The following is a 21,558-nucleotide window of genomic DNA, read 5'->3' on the forward strand; positions in this document are numbered from 1 at the left end:
GACTACCATAGAATTGGGAACTAAGCCAAGATTTTCAAACACAAGAGAATGAAAAGGTCAAATGAACCATTTTCCAAGTACACTCAAGGCCTAGGTCTACCAAGCTCAAGGCTTTTTCTGTTAGGTGAAGAATGGCACTGAGCTCCAGTTTACCACGAGAAGGAAATACGTTGTTTCAGTTGTCATGTTTGCTTTATTTATGATGATGACTGCTTTGCTGTGATTACGTGAGTCCTGATGGTTGGGAGAGCTGCTAACCATGTGTTCAACACATGGGAGCATAAAAAACATTAAATATGAGTGTCAGTGCAGTAACATTATCAAATGGAACTTAAAGATCTTTAAAAAATCCCATTTTATTAATGAGGTCTGTATTTATATGTGGGGCAGAGGTAGACATGGTAGGAATTGAGAATAGTTTCAGACTTTAAAGATTAGGTAGACCTGAATCACCTCTTCATTTTATTCTGCAGTTCCTGTTACCAAAACACACAGAATGCAGCTCCTAATCCAATGCATTGTTGTCTTCTACGTTTAATCATGTGTTTCTTCATCCTACTCTGTTCTCCAAGAAAAACAGTGGTGTGAGTCAGTGGCTAAATTTCATGGTAAACTGAGCGAGGCAAAGGAGAAAACACAGAAAAAAAATATGTGCTACTTGTTACTAGTCTCAAACTTTCCCTCCTTCCATAACCATTGTCATTCAGCTAAAGACCATTAAATGTATAAACACTGACGCCTTTTACTCCAGATCTTTGTTCTGAACCTAACCACCATATGACAGTGTTACTTTCTTGGGAACCACTGAAGATCTCCATTACAGATGACAGGGATTTTTGGGTCTGGGCATATTTGCTAGATCACAAAAGGTGCATATGGCTTTGATGGTGAATTCAGACATCTTCAAACTAATTCTTTATTTTGAAAAAAACCCAAACCCTAGCAGTTATTTCAGTGCAATATATATATTCTAATACCCCAGACTTCTCTAAAAGTGGCTGAAATTCAAGTGGGATAGCCTGTATCAGGAAATGCTGTTCTGATTCCTCAACTCAATAGAGAACACCTTTCTACATTGGAGATATAAAATACCACACTGTGACATTTTATATTTCTAAATGAACTAAACAGACTCATGAAAGAGCAGGTTAGGCCATCCATAATTCCCATAATTCACCATTGGTTAGTTTTTCCTTTTCTTAACACTGCAACAGTGACTAAGAGAATTGCAAAACTTTGATTCCAATGTGTAGTGCAATGGCTGTAAGATTTATGGACTTGAAAGCTGTGTTATGGCACTTGAAGAAACCTGTTTTTACTGCTGCATAAACCATTGATCAAATTAAAAAAAAAAAAAAAAAAAAAAGAAGAATTTAAGTAAATTCTTTAGAAGCCAGTGTTGTAACAGATAAGCATGGCTGTCATAGTTCTTGCATAGGCCCTGGCTATTGCTGAATTCCCAAACCCTATGACTGAGCTGACACAGGACTCTGTGCATGCCTGGGTAATGTATGTGTGCACAGGTAAAAAAGCAGAAATGTCATGCTTCTGATTCTTTATAACTTCATCCTGCTAATCCCACAGTGTCTCTAGCTTTGCTGCAGCCTTTCTGGTGATTTCTGCTCTGAAGTTATGGTGTCTTGGAAGAATTTTCAGGTACTCTCTTGAGTGTGAAGTTATCCAGCAGGCATGCAGTATGTGCCATAATGATTCACATTTATTTCAGTTAAAATACATCAATTAGTAGTTGGGGCTACTTTCTAATTTCTAACCACATTGAATATTTTCTGCTGTGTTTTTACATTCTCAGCAGCAACCTTTAAGCCTTTAAAAGAGCAAGAACTATCTGCAAAATTGAAGATAAGGCCTTCATAAACCTATCCCAAAATATAAGCTGCTTGTAAAAAACACTTTGTGTCTATTTTGTTGTGCATCTGGAGGTTCTTGGTATGGAGGTTTACAAAACTGGGAATAATTTCCAGTTAAAAGATGGATGAACAGTTGCAAAGAAGTTAAGTGCTGGCACCAGTAAAGGCCCAAGTACCCACAGCTTGACTTGTGTCCAATGAAAATACCAAAGCACAAGCACATGCAGCTCAAACATTGCCTCTCTTTCCTGATTCCTCAGGCACCTAAAGGCTATACACAGCTATGCTTTCCTGTAATGATGGACCTCAGGTGCCTGCACTCCTACCTCTATACATGCCTAGGACTGTTTGAGACTCAGTGAACCTTCCACAGCTCTACACCTATCTCAGTCCTAAACCCAGCCTGAATCCACAGGCTTGGCAATTCTTCCCCTATATTCCCTGAGGGAGCAAGCCTGGCAACTGCTCATCTCACACATGTCTACAGGACCTGGCATTGCACGAAATACCACAGCAGACTTAGACAGTTAATTAAAGTGTCTGTAAGAGTTATGGCAAAAGAATCAAAACTCTAATGACACCAGAGAAGACAATCAAGAATGAACACTGATTTGTCACCTAGTGCTTCATATAACAGACTGAACATAAGGAAGGACAGAGTAACTGGGCTCTAGCTAGTCCTCAAGGAGTGTTTGGGTAGCTAGGCAGACACCTGATAAAAATACAAGAGTAGTCTGAGAGATGGCAAAACCAAGGCGAACCACACACCCCACCTTCCTGAGTAAATGGCTAATTTTGGCTCCTTGTCTTGACTTAATTATTTTCTGAATTGTTGAACAGCTTCAGCAGGGGAGGTGCAGGTCTCAGACAAACAGGCTGCAGCCTCATGGCTAAGAGGCTGCACCCCTGGAGGTGCTGGTTTGAATGCCTCCAGTGAGTAGACAGACACCATCACCTTCTCTTTTCAGATTCCTGAAACACCACCAGCCTCCTTTCACTCACTTTTTATGTACTGTTTATTCTTTTCCTTCGGGAAAGATGTATTTAGCTGCTACCCAAATTCTTGGAAGAATGTTACATTTAGCAAGACTTGGAAACTAGCAAGAGTTCATTTGCTAGACTGTGCATTCTTTATTCTAGTAACTTCAAAAATATCTTTAGATAATTTTGCAACTGTTGAAAAGGAAACATTTAAAAACTCCACTTCCTTACTCACTACTAGCATTCCAGTGACAAATTTAATATTGCAATAATTGCCATGTATGGGATTTGCTGACCAAGAGCTCCAGTGAGCCTATGGGACCCTGTTAGTGTTCCTAACATGTCATCTCCTTTTAGCAAGATGCACCATATTTCAGCACTGAAGTTAAGGCACAATCTTTTTATCCACACCAGCATGACTAATTCTCTTCAAGGTGGTTTCAGGTGGAATTTTCCCTTTTAAAATACAAATGTCCAAGTACTGAAGAGTTTTTCAAAGCTTTTACATAAGCCGGTGGCAGTGTACTCAAACCAAGAGGGATCTGGACTCCAAATCAAACTTATAATTTAATTGCAAAGACTAAGACATAGAAGTACTTGGTTTTGCAAAGTACTTCTATAAATTAGAAACACACAAATCACATTTGGTTATGGTGGGGTTTTTTTCACCCAGGAAGGTGGTTTTGTTACAGCTGATCACATCTCCCCACCTAAAGCACAGAGGCTTTCTAAACAAGCTGTCCGATCTCCACAAGATAAAAAAATGCTTTCTGCATCCAGATAGCCTGTGCCTTCATCTGGATTTATCTAATTACTAACTGCATCAAGATAAAAAACAGTGTACTTTGTCTCTTGTAAGTTTTCACATCATAGCTTTCTTAATGTAAAAACTTCAGCCTGTAAGAAAGGCACAGCCAAAAGAACCCATAAACCATGAATCCAAGAACTTACTATATTAAAAATGAGGGTTTCTTCTTTGCCTTGCAGCACAGGAGAATATCCTTTTCATTTATGGTCTCTCTTTTGTCAGATCAGAAGAAAAAGAAATGGCTAAGATGATTTTTTTTAGTGTGTCTGATAACTTTTAATGACATCAGCTCCCAAGGAGTCTTTCCTCTAAGTGTTCTAGTATATTAAAAAAAAAAATAAGTCATTTTTCATGAATTCCTACGCTCATTTTGAAACCCTGACTAGAAATAATAATACCTACTTCACAGTTCCATCTGGTTGAGAACTAAAAAGTCCTACCACAGTCTGATCTGAAGTGTAATTGATTTGATCACTGGCAATTTAACTTCCTCACTTACGTCTTTAGTGCATTAAGACTTCCTGGGGAGGGGAAAGAAAACTGTTTACATTTTTAGACTTTTTATAAGTGCATCCAAAAGCTCCAAGTGTTTGGAGTCTGATTTACTACAAACACCTAGAGGACTGCTCCCAGTCCTATTTACAGAATCTCTCCTAACATCAAGTGACTTAACATTTTTTCAGGCACTTTGAATCACATGTTGTGAGGGAGGAAAAAAATCAATCAATCAAACTGCCAATGAAAGCAGCTAGTGGAGAACTGCTGGGCAGTGTGGTTAGTCCCAGAATGTAAGATGACAGCTCTTTCATGGTTCTGAACAGCTTGACAGAAAGGAAGAGTGATGTCTGTTGGAGCTATGTTTGAAGAGTTAAGTTTAGGACTTGGAAAAATTCTAATTAGAATTCAAGATAATGCAAGAAAGGAGAGATCAATGAATAAATACGCAACTGCCCTTAGCCAAACAAGCTAAACAGGATCCTTCTGACAAAGCAACAGAAGAAGCAAAACAGAGCAATTGTTGGAAATATTAAAAAAAAAAAAAAGATTTGGCCTTAGGCTCATGTGTGTAGTTTCCCAGAAGTGATTTTTTTTTTGGCAATTTTTGAAAGAGTAAATTTTTGGTAACCATACAGATTTTTAAAAAATAGACTATTTTTGTATGTTATTATTATTGTATTTCTAATCCTGAAGTCCATAAAGTTTAGCATTTTAATATGCACCTTAACTAGAAAGGGGAAAGAGCTATATATAAATTATTTCTTTGAGCAAGGCTCACCTGACTCAATTCTTTTGGATTTTTGTGTGTGCTTCACATAATACACTCTGAACAGCTCCACTGAAAACAAAGTCAAGCATCTGGCAAGCCCCTGCAGGATTCAGGTCTGAATCTAATTTCAGCAAAACAATGAAGTATGTGCACAAATCCACCTTTCTTACCAAAGCACTTAACTATCAGTTTGCATTTATGTGTATAGTAAAAATATTATATAAGTCAACCAGCAGTTCTTTTAGGAAAAGACAACTGGTTAAACAATTCTTTGTCTGGCTTTAAGCATTTTTTTTTTATCCATGACAGTGAAAACTTGGCTTATTCACTGGAAATATCCTTTTTTTAATTTTATTGGGGAGAATTACAGAAGTTAAGAGGCCTTCTTCCCTATTAAAAGCATTTAGAAATTTCAAAATAAATGTATTCAAGCATTCAAGATGTATTCAAGCACATTCAAGACACAAATTATGTGAAAGTTATAAAAGGTATGTTTCACCTTTCCAGATTATGTTGAACTCTCAGCTCTTCTTATGGATTACTTATTTCATGAGTTTGGTACCCAATCAGCTTTAAGGACTCAGGCCAAAATGATTCCTTTGAAAACTCTGTTCCCTACACTGCGGTTTTATAGGCGGGGAAATTGAGTCAAGAGAAAATTGGTATGATTGAAACAAAGTAAAGAATGAAGGTGAGGGTTTGAACTTGTCCCTCATACCTGCTCTTGACAGAGAGACCGTCTAAATAAAAATGGCAGTGAGGCAGAGTTTTGTTTCTTCCCACCTCCATTAGTATTCTCTCTGAGAAGTGGAGCAACTGATGCTGCAGCAGTAGAATTGTTTAACAGAGTTCTTTCCTTACTGTAATATAGCAGCCACTTTTTGTGACACTGGATTTCAGCTATAAAATGCAGAAATTCTCAGTTGTTATCTCAGACAAAAAAAAAAAAAAAAAGCTTCAGCTCTTTCATTCCTGCAAAGCTACATTTTTTTTTTTAATCTGGTATTCTGTTTTTACATACCTATTGCCAGGAAAAGCAAAAAGAACAGATAAGATTTCAATTTTGAAAAGAGGGCAATGGAACAAAAACCCAAAACCAAACCAACCCACAACAAAACAAACCAAAATAATTGCCTTGCAAATCCCCTTACATAATAAAATAGTTTTCCTGTCTTTCTTACTCTTTTTTTTGTTCCACTACAGACATAAGTGGCAGAGTCAGGAAAAAAGCCTGGATAGATCTCAACTCCTCCCTACCTACCTTAGCTGCCAGACTGACACTGTGTGCTCGATGGGTGTTGCACAGAATCCCCCACAGATAACACCCTAAAACACAGGTGGTCACACAACAAGCTGCCTTGCATCACAGTAAGAAAAAAGTAAAAGGGACTATTTTGCCAGAACTCTGCATGAGATATCTATGTCTTAAAAGTATATGAAATCTAAGATGTTGGGACGCAGTAAGGTTCGGGAAAGGAGTTTTTCAGTTTTGCAGCATAACTGGAAATTATATTTCATAGCTGTCATAATGTAAAATTATGACAGCTATGAAAGTGAAGTGAAATATGTATGTAAATAACACACTGAGCTCCTTAGATGCCTCTTTTCATATTTCCCAGATACAGCTTCATACTGTAAGGGCTTCTGATGTTCATACAAACTCAGTTTGCTTAGCTGAGTCACTTCTCACATCACGTTGCTCCAGAAATGCCCTGAAAGCAAAGCATGTCAGCAAACACCTCCTACAGCTTCAGGAGACAAAAGAAAAAGAAAAGCAAACGCACGAGGGCAGAGGAATTTTATGACTTTCATTTTCTTGGCAAATTCTTTTATAGTCATCAAGTACATAAGATGCATCAAGAAATTGTGAAAGAGAGTTTAAAAAATTTAGCTTGACATATGATATTTCTTCATTTGGCATAAAAGTTTATATTTGTTCAGCAATCAAACTTCATCCTAATAAAATAAGCTCTTCTAAATAGCTTTTGAAAAATAGTCACATATGGATTATATTATGTATGTAGGTGTTTTGATGCCAGAAAACATATTTTTTGTTCTCTCTCTGCATCACATAGCTGAGTGGAATGCTGGTGGGTGACCATGGCTCCTAGGCGTGGACATCATTACAAGCCCACAACCTGAATCTACATGCAGTATATGCTGAACAAGAAAGCTTTTCAAGCATACCAGAAACCATACTTTTCAGAGAAAACCCAAGACTTTAAAATTATTTAGATACTTAAAGATTTTATCTTATAGTAATTTATTCTTTTAATTTCTAATATCCTGTGTATGAGGATTTTTGAACTATTCCTAGATCAAGCAATATTTTGAAATTCAGAGAAATGTAAAATACTTCATTTTCAGAAAAAAAAAGGCCCCCAAATAAGCACTTTTTCCTAATTAATTTTCTCTCATTCAGATGATGGTAATTTATATGTTAAAAAGCTGATGTTCTGTCAACATAAAGCTAAAATACTGCTTTTTCAGTAAGTACAATATTTTCCAAACTCCATCATATAGACAGATTGAAATTCCTTAATTAAACAGAATTTTGCCAACGTGAAGCACAGTCTTAAACTTGATTTTCCAGTTCATTTAAAGAGAAATTTAACTCAATTCAGAATAACCTCAGCTTTTTCTGGTAGTACTTTATAAGGCTTGATATGAAGCACAATGCTACTTAAATTAGAGGTTTTTTCATATAGTCATCTGCAATAGAATAAACAGTAGAGTACCTGCACAAGACTAACAGGCCTGGTATGTTAGTATACTATCTTGAAACCAATGTGCACGTCTCTTTCTCTCATTTAATGCCAGCTATTATTGTTTGCCTACTTAGGTTTGAAATAAAAAGCAAAAACCACATTTTCCTTGCTGATTTACATTTCTTTTGGATATGTTTAAAATCCACAGGAAACTGAATTCTTTGAGTGTCAGACCTTTTCTAAGAGAAAACAAGGAGTGTTCTTCCCATATATAGCAAAGAAGCTCACACAACTCAGCAGAAATGTAATGATGGCCCCACACAACACACACTACCAAGATCTTGCTTTGGCCCCAAGTCATGAATCACTTCTGAGGCACTGCTGATCTTACTCATCAAGTCAGGAAGACAGCAGTGTGCTCAGAAACTCAGAAGAGTTGAGTCAGTGCTTGTTCTAGACTCATTACAGCTCAGCTAGAAAAGTTACTGCTGTTTGGTGAGACAAATCAAGCTCCTTTCTCTCCTTAACAGAAGATTTCAAAAGACCAAGCAAAGCAGTTCAGATGTACCCTGTCTCTGTTGGACAGCTTGCCTTACTTCTGACTTTGCCTTACTTCTGGAGGAGCAGGTCTAGGCATGAGAGATACTGGCTTTCTAGGTGTATTAGGGCCAGGTTCTTGGCTGTCATAGATCATTTACATCTCCCTGAGTCATTAAAAACTATTCTAATTTACTCAAGAAGAGCTCTGGCCCCTGTGAATTTTGGCTTCTCTGCAAAGGCTTTTAGTAAGGTGCCAGCTGTCCTGGCAGTGAGGATACTTTGAGCAGCACTCCAAGTTAGCAGTAGCATGCAGGAGCTCAGCCCAATAACATTTCTCTCTGCAAGAATTAAGTACAGCACTTATTTTAAGCTTCCACAATTCTTACTGTTCCATTAAAACAAAGAACAATTCACACAGTGAATACCAGCAAGAAATAGGGAAAAAAAAAAAAAAAAAAGAGCCAACAAGAGCAAGCAGGTAGTTGTAGTTGTCGGGTTCACAGCACACACCACTACCATCCGATGACATTAAAGCTCTTAATCTCAAACCTATACCTATACCACAAAACCATGCACATTTCCATAGGCCTCCTTAATACTAAATAATTGAACAACATTTCCCCATGGGTATTCCAGCTCCAATTAGAAGCCCTGACAAGAATCAACAAAATTTCAAGTCTGGGTATGGTAGGAGGAAGAAGTAAATCCCTTTCAGCACTGGGTGCTTTTTTAACCAGTCTTTGGTTGAGATCTAACCAGCACAGCTGAAGCTTTGGAGCAAACCCATGGAATGTTTTGTTAAGGATTCCAGCAGAAATAAAGAACTCTTCCAAGCTGGAAATTATTCCAGATACCTGAAAGAATGATGAGGGGAAAAGAGATCTTTCCCTCTGCCTCCCTCAATCTCAAACAAATAAAAAGAGGCATAACATTTTTTTTAACATCCTTTCAAAAATATTAAAAAAAAATTTCTACCTTCATTCAGTCCAGATGCTGCTGCAATTATTTATCTTGTTGCTACCCAAATTTATTTTTTGTATTTTTGTGAATGAGAAAGCAAATACTTGCAGAAATAATTCTACTTTCCAACTGTCAGAGAAATCTGAACACTCGTCTTGCTTGACCCAAGGTGCTAGTGCATACTTGGAAAACTGCGGATTAAGCTAAGAGAAAGAAGCCAGAGGAGAAGATATGGTATAGGATATTCAGCTGCAAGAAAAGGAAGATGGATCTTGAGGAGGCAACACAACTTCTATACCAGGACCTGTTTTCTAAAGTGTTTCCTAGTGTGCTTTAAGTCAGTGAGAGCTTCTCCGGATCACAAACTCTGGCTAGATGCCTGAATGCAGTAAGGCATTAAGTGGGTATACCTGCTCTGCAATTGCTGCCCAGAAACATCATCTAGGAAAGGCAATGCCAGAGTGGCATGACAATGACACCCCAGAAAAATACAGCAGAGAGGCAGCTTGCCTGCAGCAGTGCCTGGAAGAGCCTTCAGTGGCAGTGCCATGGTGGGCACTAAGAGGAGCTCAGATCAAAGGGCAGGAAGCAGCTGGTGCTTCCCGCAGCACCCTCCAGGGCTTGGGCTGCAGCCCTGGGGAGGGGCAGCGCAGAGCAGCGGCCCAACCTCTCTGGGGCTGGTAATCAGAGTGAGAGACAGAGAGCAGAAGAGACCTGCATAGACCCTTTCAATTCAGTAGAACTCCTTCACAGAAGGAAATGGAAAAGAGAACAAAGTCTGTCAACAGACAGACAGAGAGAGGTGGGAATTGTGACCTTTTCTTTGGAATCACGAAGGAAGGACGCCAATTACTTAAAAACAAATAAAATAAAAACAATAGCGCTTTTATGAGTAAAAAACCCAACCAAATATAATCCTACAAATTCCCTAGGCCTCTTCTTCTATCTATATAGATGTAATTTACTGTAATTCCTTGCCAGTAATCCTTCCCCCATTAACTGTCTTTGAATTTCAGTGCTCCTGCACACCAGCTCATTTTCTCTCTCATGCTGCCACCTACCACTGCGCTATGGTGACTTGTCCTGTGACTGATTTCTTGTTTTTAACAAGTTGTCGCTAAATGTGTGTGAATTATTGTAATAGACCTAATTAACTACCTTGCTAAGCACTCAGGCTCTAAAAGAAACCAAGCATCGGTCTCAGCAAGCTACCGCTAAGTACTGTGAAAGTCAGAAACTTGGCATTTTGCCGAGCTCCGGCATCCCTAATGTAGCAAAATCCTTTCATTTTAATTCGTCTTCCCCATCTGCAAGTAAAACAACCTCTTAGGTGAGATCCGGGCCTGGTGGGTGCTGACTGCCGGTGACCGAGGAGGAGGGCTGGTTTGATTCACGCAGTAACTTGTACCCAGCAGCAAGGCGAGCACAGATCTGTCGGCACCACCTGCAGCGCTCGCGTCCGTGGCAGAGCTTCCCTTTAGCGCTGCTTTCCGCTGCGTGATGCCCGCAGCTGGGCGCGGCAGCTGACAAACGTCTCCGTTTCCTCAGCACGCCCAAAAGTCAGCCCGCGGCCCGGAGGCTGCTCCTGCCCGTAAGGACTGCGGTAGCCCCGCAAGAGACGAGCGCCGGCGCCGAGCGCTTGGAGGACGGGGCCCGGCTAGCACTGGAGGAAGCGCAGGCTTCGCCGCGGGGTCCGCCCGCCCTCCAGGGCTCTGCCGCCCCTCGATGCCCGCAGATTCGGAGTACGCCTTCGGGCAGCTGCAGCGCAGAGAGATGATCCTGGTTACTGCTGGGATAGGCTGGGTCCGCAAAATGCTCAGCCCAGCCGGTTTCTGCCTACTTTCGAGTGACTCCTGGGACCCCGCGGGGGCCGGCTCGCTGTGGTTCGCTGCCCCCGCGGCCGCCCCGACGGCCGGGCGGCTCCGGCCGGCTCCGCGCCCTGCCCCGGCGGGACGCGCCGCTCCTTCGCCGTCCTTGCCCCTCGCGGGAGGCTTGAGGAGCCCCCCGCTCCCCGAGAGACACAGTGACGGGACACCCGAGGTGTCTCGCCTCTTGCAGGATAAAATATAAAAAATTAAAAAAAAGAAAAAAGAAGAAAAAAAACAAACACTCTCCCCCCCCTCCCCCCCCCCCCCCCAAAAAAAAACCAAACCCAAACCCGCAGTGATACAGAGCCATGAGCGCGGGGCTGCGGATCGGGAGCTACTGTTTAACACCCCGCACACAGACATTGCCACAAAGGCTTTTTTCTCCAAAGCTGCAAAATTCCCCGCACACTGCAGAACCGCAGAAAGCCAATTTGCAAGAGCCGCAAAGGTGGCTGCCTCCCCGCAGCGGGCCCACTCGCCCAGCCGGCTCATGGGCACGGGAGCGCCCGGCGTGCACGGAAGGGCGGCGGAGGCGGTGGGAGCGGGGGGGGGAGGTAGGATTTAATTCTTCTTAACTGTCATACTTTAATAGGGATGGAAAATGTGAATTTTCTGTGCATTCCAGGAACAATTCCTTGGGGTGGTGACCTTTAGCACCGATTCTCTGAAGACAGGAAAGTAGTCGAGTGTTTATCTGGATGACTGAAAGCTTTCCCTGGTGGAAGTTTATGGAAGTGTTAAAAGGGGCGGATAACACGGGCTTTGGAGGCGCTTGTCCAATGATCTGGAGGGGCTTGGAGAGCAGATCTCAGCTGGCAGACATTTAAATGGGAGACAGCTCGGCGCTGCTGCAATTTGTAGGCAGGACCCGACATTCTCTCTCTCTATGGACTCCCGGGCAGATCCGGGCTCCCACGCCACCCGCTCCAGCGAGTGACCCACCGGTCAGAGCCCCGCAGAGCCCCAGGCCACGCCGGGGAGCCACCGCGACCGAGCCGAGCCCCGCCGCGGAGCCGCCGCCGCGCAGGTGAGCTGGGACGCGCCGCGCTGCGCGCACTTTCAGCGGGGGCGCGAACAGCTCCGGCGGCTGCGGAGTTCGGCCAGTCTCTGTGGGAGGCAAAATTTTAAGCTTTCTATCCTACCTTCAGAGAGGGGCAGGGGAAGGAGCCGTTCGCTAGTGTCTAGCAAAACTCCAGGGCGTCTAGGTTTTGCAGGGGGTGACGCCCGTGCCTCCCGTCCTCGGGAGTGAGGCGCGCCGACCTTTCCGCCGCAGCGCTGGGGATTAGGGCACCGTTACATCTCTTTCCCCTCACAAGCACGGGGACTGCAAAAGCCCCGTTAGCTCTGCCTCTCATCTCCGCCTACAGCATCACTCCTGACAAATTGGATTCGGCGCCCACCCGAGACACGGAAAAATCCCGGCCCGGCCTCTGCACGGAGCGGGGCGGGGGCAGATCCCCAGGTGCCAGCCCCATCCCGTCTCGTCCCGTCCCGCCGAGCTGCCCTCTGCGAGGCCGCTCAGCCCCCGGCTCTGTGCTGGCTCGCCTTTGCTCTTCGGAGGAGCGTGCTCCTGGTACCTCAGAAGCTCCCGGGCGGGGTGCGTGCCGTCCGGGGCACTCGCGGTGTGCCCACGCGCTCGGGTGCCGCGGAGCGGAGGCTCCGCACCGGCAGCCGCCCGTGGGCAGCACCGCGCGTCCCGCCCCGCGCAGCCTCGGGCGGGGCGGGACCGCAGCGGCCGGAATGCGGCTCCGCCGCTGAGCTCGGCGCCCTCCGCCGCCTCTCCGCCCACCTGACTCGGAGCCGCGGGAGTTTTGTCGAGCCGACGGCTCCGCGAGTCCGTGGGTCACCGCTGCCCTTACCGCGCTGACAGGCCCCTCGGCCCGGCCGCAGGAGCGCCGGCCGAGCGGCTCCGCGGGCGCGGACGGGCCGCGCTCCTCCCGGACCGGGGCCAGCGGCACGGCTCGGCGCAGGGCTTTTCCCTCCTGGAGCACGCCTGCTTGCTTGCCCTGTCCGTTTCAATACGATCCCCCGGGGGCTTGGCAGTCCCTTCGGCCAGTTCGTGCTCCGTTGGGTTAACCTGGACGGCGGCCGTGCCCCGTGGGAAGAGCCGGTCGGTGCCGCCAGCCGCCGCCAGGAGCGTCCCCGCCCGCGGGGAGTCGGGCCGAGTCGCTCCCGGCCGTGCCAAGCCAAACCCGCGGTCTCCCCGCCCCGACGGCAGCCGGCCACCCCCGCGACGCAGGGGCCAGCCCGCGCTCCTCTCGGCCCGGGCGTGCGGCGGGGCCCTGCTGCCCCGCGGCCGTGCGGGGCCGGCAGCGAGCGCGGCCCCGGCTCGCTGTGCCGAGCCGCAGCGTCCCTCCGTGGCCATCAGCCACGGCCTCCTTCCTGGTGTCCCACTCGTGGCTCCTCTCGGCGAAAGAGCGGCAAGCCAAGCCCGTTTCGGTCACCAGGGCTGAGACGCAAACCTGCTTTTGCACAGATGGGCTCTGAGGCTCCAGCGCGCGTTTGGCTCTCCCTGCTGCTGACAGGACGCGGGGTTTACTCAGGCGTTCTGTGAGCGGCGACTTTTGGGTGGCCAGCGGCCCCCCAGCCTGAGCTGCCTCCCAGCCCAGCCCGGCGACCCGTGAGCTGCAGAAGCGCTTCGCTCCTGCCCCGCTCCTCTCTGAGCCCAGCGAGCCGGGGATAAGCAACCAGCGGCGCTGGGTCTGTGTGAGTGACAGGAGGCGCCGCTGACCGGAGGAGCTCTCTGCTCCTCTTTCGAGTTCAGTGCCAAGCTGTGCTTAAAGCATTTATGTTTTTTCTCTGGGCAGTGCTCCCCAGAAATGCGTAGTTTCTGCCGAAGACTCTCCTTTCAGCACGCGCGGCAGTGCAGAGAGAGGAGCAGAGCTCTCCTGGTTGTTTGAGGGCTCCGTGAGGAAATGTGTCTGAAGGAGTTTGGCGCTAGGGCGCTGGGAGCTGTCAGGCTGCCTGGGCGTCTTCAGGCAAGGCAGACTCGGGGTTGGTACCAGCCGTGGCCACCATGATGTTCAGCTTCCCGGGAGTCCCATAGGATGTCCTACAGAAAAATAGCTTCTTAAACGGGGAATTCTCAAGGTTTCAAGGGTTGGTTTGTTTGTTTGTTTTAAAATTGCTGCCTGCACTCCTTATATGTCTCAAAACTCCCCATCTCTGTGACTCTCAAGAAGAAATTTTCTGAAATGTAAATATATCCAAATTCTATGAAACACAGATGTTAGTTTTTCTGTCTTGATTTCAGAAAAAAATGCAGTTTTCTGGGAACTGCCATTACTATGCTTTTTTAATATTTAAAAATACAGATCTATGTACTATGAAAATATTACATAAGAGTGTTTCTGTAATTCAGATGTAATATGTGAGGCATAAAATTATTCTGATCCTTCGGGACATAAACCACTTCTATTTTTGCAGTAGTTAAAGGGATTGTGTTTTGTATCTTTCTTTGGCTTGTATTTGAAGTCCACCAAGTAACTGTTGGTTGTGATTTTTTTTTTTTTTTTAGTTCTTCATCAGATTATTTTTCATGTTTCTTGTGAAGCACAGGAGTGCATAGCTCTTCAGAATATTTTCCTTGTAAATGGGCTTTACAGATGAAGTTACAGGCCTTTTAAGATCTGTGAAAATTTTGCTGTATATTTCAACCAGGTTTCCATCCAGATCTTTTAAACAAGTTGCGTTGAGCTAAAAATGTCAGTAGTAACTTTCTGACTCTGCCTAGGAACTCACAGAGAAATTCTGTCTATGAACTGACATGTGGGGATCCTTAATTCATAGCAGAAAATGTATAAATGAAAAAAATTACAGCCTAATCGTATGAAATAGTAAACCTGAAAGCATTTACATTTCTCTCTCAATAGTTGCTAGTATTAATCCACACATTTCTTAATCTGTTTTAGATGATGAGATCTCAGGCTCTAGATAAACCACATATGAAGTGATATGAATGTTAGGGCCCAATTCTGCTCCTGTTTGAAGTCAGTAATAAAACTTCTTTTGGCTTTGGACTAAGAGCTTACAGATGATGAAAAGTGGAACTCCACAGTGAAATGTGGAAAGAATAGAGTTTTGGAGTATTGTGTTACTTTTAAAAAATAAATATTAGTCCTGTCATATCTCTCTGGATCTGAATGAAATGAGGGAATTGATCATTTTGGTTATGGTCATCTGTTTGTTCAAAGGATTCTCAAATGACTTCTCCAAAAGATTTCTGGTTGTGCCAATGTAACAGCCAGTTAGTATCAAGTAATGAAAATTTTGCAGAAACATGGAATATAAGCTTTTAAAGCCTGATTCTCAGCTGCAGAGCTGTAACTTCTGCAGAATTATGACTAATGAGGAGAAAAAGCATTTACTTCAGGAGAGGTTTCTCTTCAGTAAAACTTTGAGTATGGTAACACTGATTTTAGTTACTTCTACTGTCTTCTTTGTGTTCTGCTTCTTTTAGTAAAAAAAATCCCCACTGTTATAGAAACATTCACAATTGCTAACTCATAGATGGATGAACCACTTCACTTCCTAATGCAAGCAAAAGGTGTCATCTTCTCTCATAAGCAAAAGCATTGATTGCCCTGGGACCAGAGGTGCTGCAGGGTACCCATACTGCATTTTTGCTCTTTTCCTTCCTGAGGCATACCACCTAATTTTCTTTTGTATTTCACATTTTAAAAATTAAAATCCTTATTTTAAAATAAATTTTTCATTGGTTATTAAAAAAAGATCCTGCTTAGATGCTTTGAGGATCTTGGAGTTCACACAGCCCCTTCTGTATTTAACCTGTATTTATCCCTACATTTCTGGATTAATTTTAGATGTGTGTTTTGGAAGTGACCATAACAAATGTTTCTGCTGAGTGGCTAATTTTCATTTGAGTTACAATTTCTTTTATGAGCATGCAATGCAGCTTCCACCTTTAAGGCTGGAAACCAACCCAGTGAAAAATTACCTTCCTCCCAGTTTAGGATTACACTGAAACACATGCTTGCATTTCCTTAGGGATAAGCATGTGCTTAATAAAGTTGCATGAATCTGGGCTACAGATCTTACAATAGTATATATTACTGTGAAATGTCCCCCAGATTCCCATCCCAGAGTACACCATACACCTCATTTTTGTAGGACTAGACCTTGCTGTGCCACTGATTGCACATCTCTGGAGGAAAAAAAAAAAAAGGAAGAAAAAAATGTGTGGCTAATTTTAAAAATAAAAGTAGTCCAGGAATATGGATGTTGGTGGAACTTCATTCAAGTTGTAGGACACGAAATAAAATAAACACCTGAAATTTTTTGGCACTGCTTACAACCTAGCAATTTATTTTCAACTTTATGCAATCACTTTTTTTTTCTTTTAAGACTCTGGCACCATATTGGGTAAATGAATTGCATATTAAAATAATGGTGACTAGACTGTCGCCAGATAAATAAGAATAGTTTTGGAAGAAATCATTCTGATCTCTTGAGGGAATAGGCAATAGTTAATAATTCTTTGAAAACTTATTTTTAAGACAAAATTAAAATGAAACATGTTTAAATAATATTCAGGTTGTAATAAAGATGAGGAGAAACCAGCAAATGTGAAGTCCAGGCTGACACTTGAAATTATGCTGCATTATTCCTTAATTGGAATACTCAACTTACTTTTGTCTGTATCAAAGCCTTAAGGTTACTAAAATTGTGTGTTCCATATCATATTTCGTTTAGATTCTAACAGCAGCCCTTCCAAATTGTCTGTTGGAGTCACCAATTGTGTCATTCTTATACCCATTCCTTGGCTGCCAAACACAGGACATGCTGGTACATAGATTACTGAAACGAATGCATACATCTATGATATATCAGGAACTCCAGGTGCTCTAACAATCTGCTGACAAACACTAAAAATATTAGATCCACAAGCAACTCCTTGAATGTAGTGGAACGCCCTATGACACTTTTCTACTTTGGAAATTCCTCTCCCAGTCCATTTGATGAGAAAGGCTGTTTGAAGAGCATAACATTTATTTTCTCCATGTGACTGGAAAGACCTAATAACTGAGAAATTAGCAGTTATTTTTTACAGCAAACAGTACTTACCCTGAGCCTCTGCTGAGTCTCTAGGTGGCCCTCACAGCACTGGCATTTGGCTGCTTTCCTGCCTAGTTGTGTGGTCTCAGGCAGAGCAGATGAAGCCATCCAGGACAGTGCCCATGGTTTCACATGTTTCTCAGGCAGTAACACAAGAAGGACTCTTCAATTCAAACACTATTTTTTTCCATACTGATAAAGCAAGTCAAGTGCTACAACAATTACTTCCTCAGCATTTTTTTTTCACAGTCCTTTCCCTTTTTAATGCCTGTGTCTCTTCACAATTTTAGTGTTTTCACAGTGGTTTTTTTTGCAATTAGTTGCTTATTTTTGGTGCCTTCTTCCACGCTTCCATGGGGAGGTTCTCTCAGAGACTTATTCCCTCATCTCTCTGTCTTGCTACCACGTAGCTCCTTTTAGGAAAACTTGGAGACAGACCATGGTGCTTCTGGAAGGGGGAAGTGTGACGCTGATGAGTTTCTTCCATGCTGGTTGGTGTTTTAAGCAGACTGAACAGCTTCAAGAACTCAGATTTGGGAAGCAACAGAAATGGTGACATAAGGGAGGAAAGGATAAGTAGGAAAAAACCATTCCTATGCAATAATTAGGTTTGGAGCAGCCATACAGTTTTGAAGGACCTGATCATCTCTACTTAACTGCACTTCCTGAAGCGGTCTTTTTTTTGTGTGCATAAAGTCTATGATATTTAATGTAATTTACAAAATTCTGCTGTCCTCCAACAACATCATTCTGTGTAAAATGAATAAGATTTAGGGATCTGAAAAATTCTTAGCACCGTGATTGCATCTGTATTGCTTCTATCAAGGATTCTGAGTAATGTATGAGAGGATGTAGTTTGAAATGGTAAGACTCTTTTAACCTGTACCTAACTATTTCATGTTTGTTGCCTAACTTGTTGCACATCTCTCAGCTTAAGCATCATTACACTCATTACATTGGACCCCTTTAGAGGCGCAGTGTGGCAGAGGTTGGGAAGCTGTAAAACAGGCTGCAGGTGTATACAACATATACATTATATACTGGATGTGCATTATACAAGGAGCTCTATAAAGTTTCTGATTCTGATTAAGGAACACAAATCTAGACTGCATCTGCTGAGACAAAGACTTTAGCCCTCTGTTATTGTAGGTAGCTGTGTCATGTAAATGAATCCTTGTGTAGTATAAAATTTGTTCTTCACCTGTTGTAAGTCAGAAGCATATGCACACCGAATATGTCAGTGAGCTATAAGAAGGGAATGAGAATTAGGCACATGGAGAAAAGAGCTGGAAAAAATGGAGGACACACAAACAAAATTCTGTTTGGGCTTACTTTCAATAACTCTATTCGAAACCTTTTATCACTTGGTAATTTGGGAACAGCTTTCCAGCTTGTACAGGCTTGAATGCTTTTGTTTTATAAGTGTGTGTGCACACACTTCTTTTATGGAGCTGAAAATTTAGTGCATACCTGGTTTCTGTTGCTATCTGAAATTCACAACTGTGCTTTATTTCCTCCACTTCCTTCATATAGGATGGTTCGCACACTGTATGCCATCGGTGCCTTGTTTCTTCTGATGGGATTTCTGCTGCCAGCAGCTGAAGGGAGAAAGCGGAATCGTGGATCTCAAGGTGCTATCCCTCCTCCTGTCAAGGATCAGCCCAATGATTCGGAGCAAATGCAGACACAGCAGCAGTCAGGCTCCAGGCATCGAGAGCGAGGAAAAGGCACCTCGATGCCTGCTGAAGAGGTGCTGGAGTCCAGTCAGGAGGCACTGCACATCACTGAGCGCAAGTACCTAAAGCGGGATTGGTGTAAAACCCAGCCCCTCAAACAAACTATCCACGAAGAAGGCTGCAACAGTCGTACCATCATCAACAGGTTCTGCTATGGCCAGTGCAATTCCTTCTATATCCCCAGGCACGTCCGTAAAGAAGAAGGCTCCTTCCAGTCCTGTTCTTTCTGCAAGCCCAAGAAATTCACCACCATGACTGTTACGCTCAATTGCCCTGAGCTGCAGCCCCCAAGAAAGAAAAAAAGAATCACCCGAGTTAAGGAGTGCCGGTGTATATCTATTGACTTGGACTAAACTGAGAAAAAGGAGCAATTGCACTCTGACTGTATGCAATCACTGCCAGCGTGAGAGTGAGTGGCATGAACCAGCCTACCTTCAAGGCTGGGCAAAACTGAAAGGGACCTAGTGAATTACCTAAAGCAAGCAAAACCCCCCAAAAGAAAGAAGAAGTTCATGTAAGGAAAGGGCATGCATGTGTGTATGTGTGTAAGGGAGAAAATTGGTACGGACGAGCAAATGCATGAATGTTCACTACCAAAAAGAAAAAAAAAAAGTAATGGGGTATGAGACATTAAAAAAACCCTAATTACCCATAGTCATGAATTAGGTTTCCTAATTCATGTGTATATTCACATTTTTGCTGCTTGCTGGGAAAGTGGAGCTGTGGCTTTTGCGAATGTTCACCTTTGTGCTATTTGCTTTTACTGTATTACGTGAAAACATCAAAGCGAGGGGACAATATATTTCAAAGCATGAATCTATTCTTATATAAGAAATAGACAAAGAGCAATTTAAAGTGTAGCACAGCCATCACTGAAAATAGAAGCTGTGTTGAGAGTTCGTAACACGCTTCTTCAAAAAAATAGCTCTAATCCATAAGCCATGTCTGGAGAACAATGGGGGGATGTGGGAGTGCTGAAAAGTCAATATAGGTGGATGGGAAACAGATCTACAGCAACTTAGAAAGCAAAAGGTCAAAGCAAGTAGACAGGGAGAGTACAAAAGGGAGTAGAAAAAGGAAAGATACATAAATAGGAAAACACAGAGGAAGAGATATTTTCTTCTGTTTACGTTTTGCTTTAATTTATATACCTAGTCATATATTACATAAATTAAAAATAAACTATATACAAGGCTATAAATATACATCTGAATTCTGATGGCTCTCTAAACCAAACAGAACCCATTCTTATGCCACTAAATCCATTTGATGTCTTGTATTTCTGATATCAGTTATTCTTCATATCTACATATATATGTATATGCAGTATCTTTTAGGCAGTGGTATCTATACATACATGCAATGAGTGTGCCTACTTCATTGTGTGAATCCAAACTCCTCTTTTTCACACACATACATAACCGCAGCACAGAAATCTTGCTAACCAAGATCAAGTACAGAATGGCAGTAATTTAGTACATAAAGAGTAGAGCAAAAATTAAAACAAGCATCATGTGACTGAAAATGCAATAACCACACAAGAGACAAAAGACATGACATTCATGACTAGTAAACATTGCATTGTTATTGTTATTTTAGCTTTGCCACAGGCATGCAGTTTGTTGAAACAGAGATGCAGAACTTTGCCAGCAATGGTCCTCTTTTTATATCTTTTACCACAGACTTGCATTTAAACTGGATTTGGAGTAAGTAAAGAGAATTTCCTGAACACTTAGGGCTGACTGCCCCTCTCATTTGGAGGGAAAAAACATAAAAGGGGACACATTACTTCCAACAGCTCAATGACTCTCACCTGTGAGGTTATCTTGTGTTTTCTTTCCTTCAGGCTTAGGAACTTAAAATTGATCAGGGCTGTAAAGTTTGGTAAGAGCACAGAAGGTCCTACAAAAAAGTTAATTTAATGAGGTGTGTCCTGGGGATTGGACCAGAGAGGCAGCCCATCCATGCATGCTGTCCTTGTTATTCTGAGCTCTCGATGGTCCACGTTTACTATATGATGAGTCTTGGAGGGTCCAGGACTCGGGTTCCCCACTCAGCTACAATATTCTGTAGCATCCACTATCAGTACAACTGTGCCCTCTCCCACCAGACACCTCTCTCAGCCATAAGGTGATTATTTTGTCATTATTTCTAGCCATAGAATGTTGAGGAGGACAATTCTGCCCATAGTAACTTGTCCAAAGGGAAAGATATATGATGAGTGGCATGTCACGGGTGCATCCTATGTAGTCTCCTTTCATCAATTGTCCCCACCTGCTACATAAGGCATCATACATTTATTGATGATATCCTGCATCTCTACAACTCATCTATTTTTTGCTCTAAAATCCACTGCTGTGAGGTTTGTGTTTGTAAAATTAAGGGATTGCAATGAGTTTATTGGTATTATTAAAATACATTTCATTTGGTGTGCTCTCACTCAGCAGTTTGACACATGTCTTAATGGATTTTAAAATCCAGTTTTAAAATCTGGAATTATAGGAGGTAGGTTTCCACTGTGTGGAATGTGAATAGTTAGACAGAAAGATATGGATATTTAATGTTATTATTAATACAAATTCACTTTCACTGATAATAGGCAGGGAATATTTTCCTTTAAATTACTTTTTTGATATTTTTTTTCCCAGGGGAAAGGGCCAACCTCAGTCATTGCTGGAAATTTTGTACTAGCTTGGGTTTTTGTCCAAGAAATGGGAACACCTTATGATTTTTTCTTGTATAGTTAA

General features: G+C 42.8%; 1 protein-coding gene across 1 annotated transcript; it reads left to right on the forward strand.

The window, feature by feature from the left end:
- The first annotated feature begins 11,770 nt into the window (after nt 1-11,770).
- Nucleotides 11,771-21,358, forward strand: GREM1 (gremlin 1, DAN family BMP antagonist). Its single transcript, XM_021539244.3, has 2 exons — nt 11,771-12,027; nt 18,609-21,358. The coding sequence occupies exons 1-2, from the start codon at nt 11,828-11,830 to the stop codon at nt 19,162-19,164; spliced, it is 756 nt and encodes a 251-aa protein (XP_021394919.1). The 5' UTR covers nt 11,771-11,827; the 3' UTR covers nt 19,165-21,358.
- The last annotated feature ends 200 nt before the right edge of the window (nt 21,359-21,558 follow it).

This window comes from Lonchura striata, chromosome 6, assembly GCF_046129695.1.
Source record: "Lonchura striata isolate bLonStr1 chromosome 6, bLonStr1.mat, whole genome shotgun sequence".
NCBI lineage: Eukaryota > Metazoa > Chordata > Aves > Passeriformes > Estrildidae > Lonchura > Lonchura striata.

Excerpts from the sequence above, each read along its gene's own strand:
- GREM1 (XM_021539244.3), top strand. The coding sequence starts at position 11,828 with ATGGGAGACAGCTCGGCGCTGCTGCAATTTGTAGGCAGGACCCGACAT. Across the intron at positions 12,028-18,608 it reads GCGGAGCCGCCGCCGCGCAG|GATGGTTCGCACACTGTATG; the intron begins GTGAGCTGGGAC and ends TCCTTCATATAG.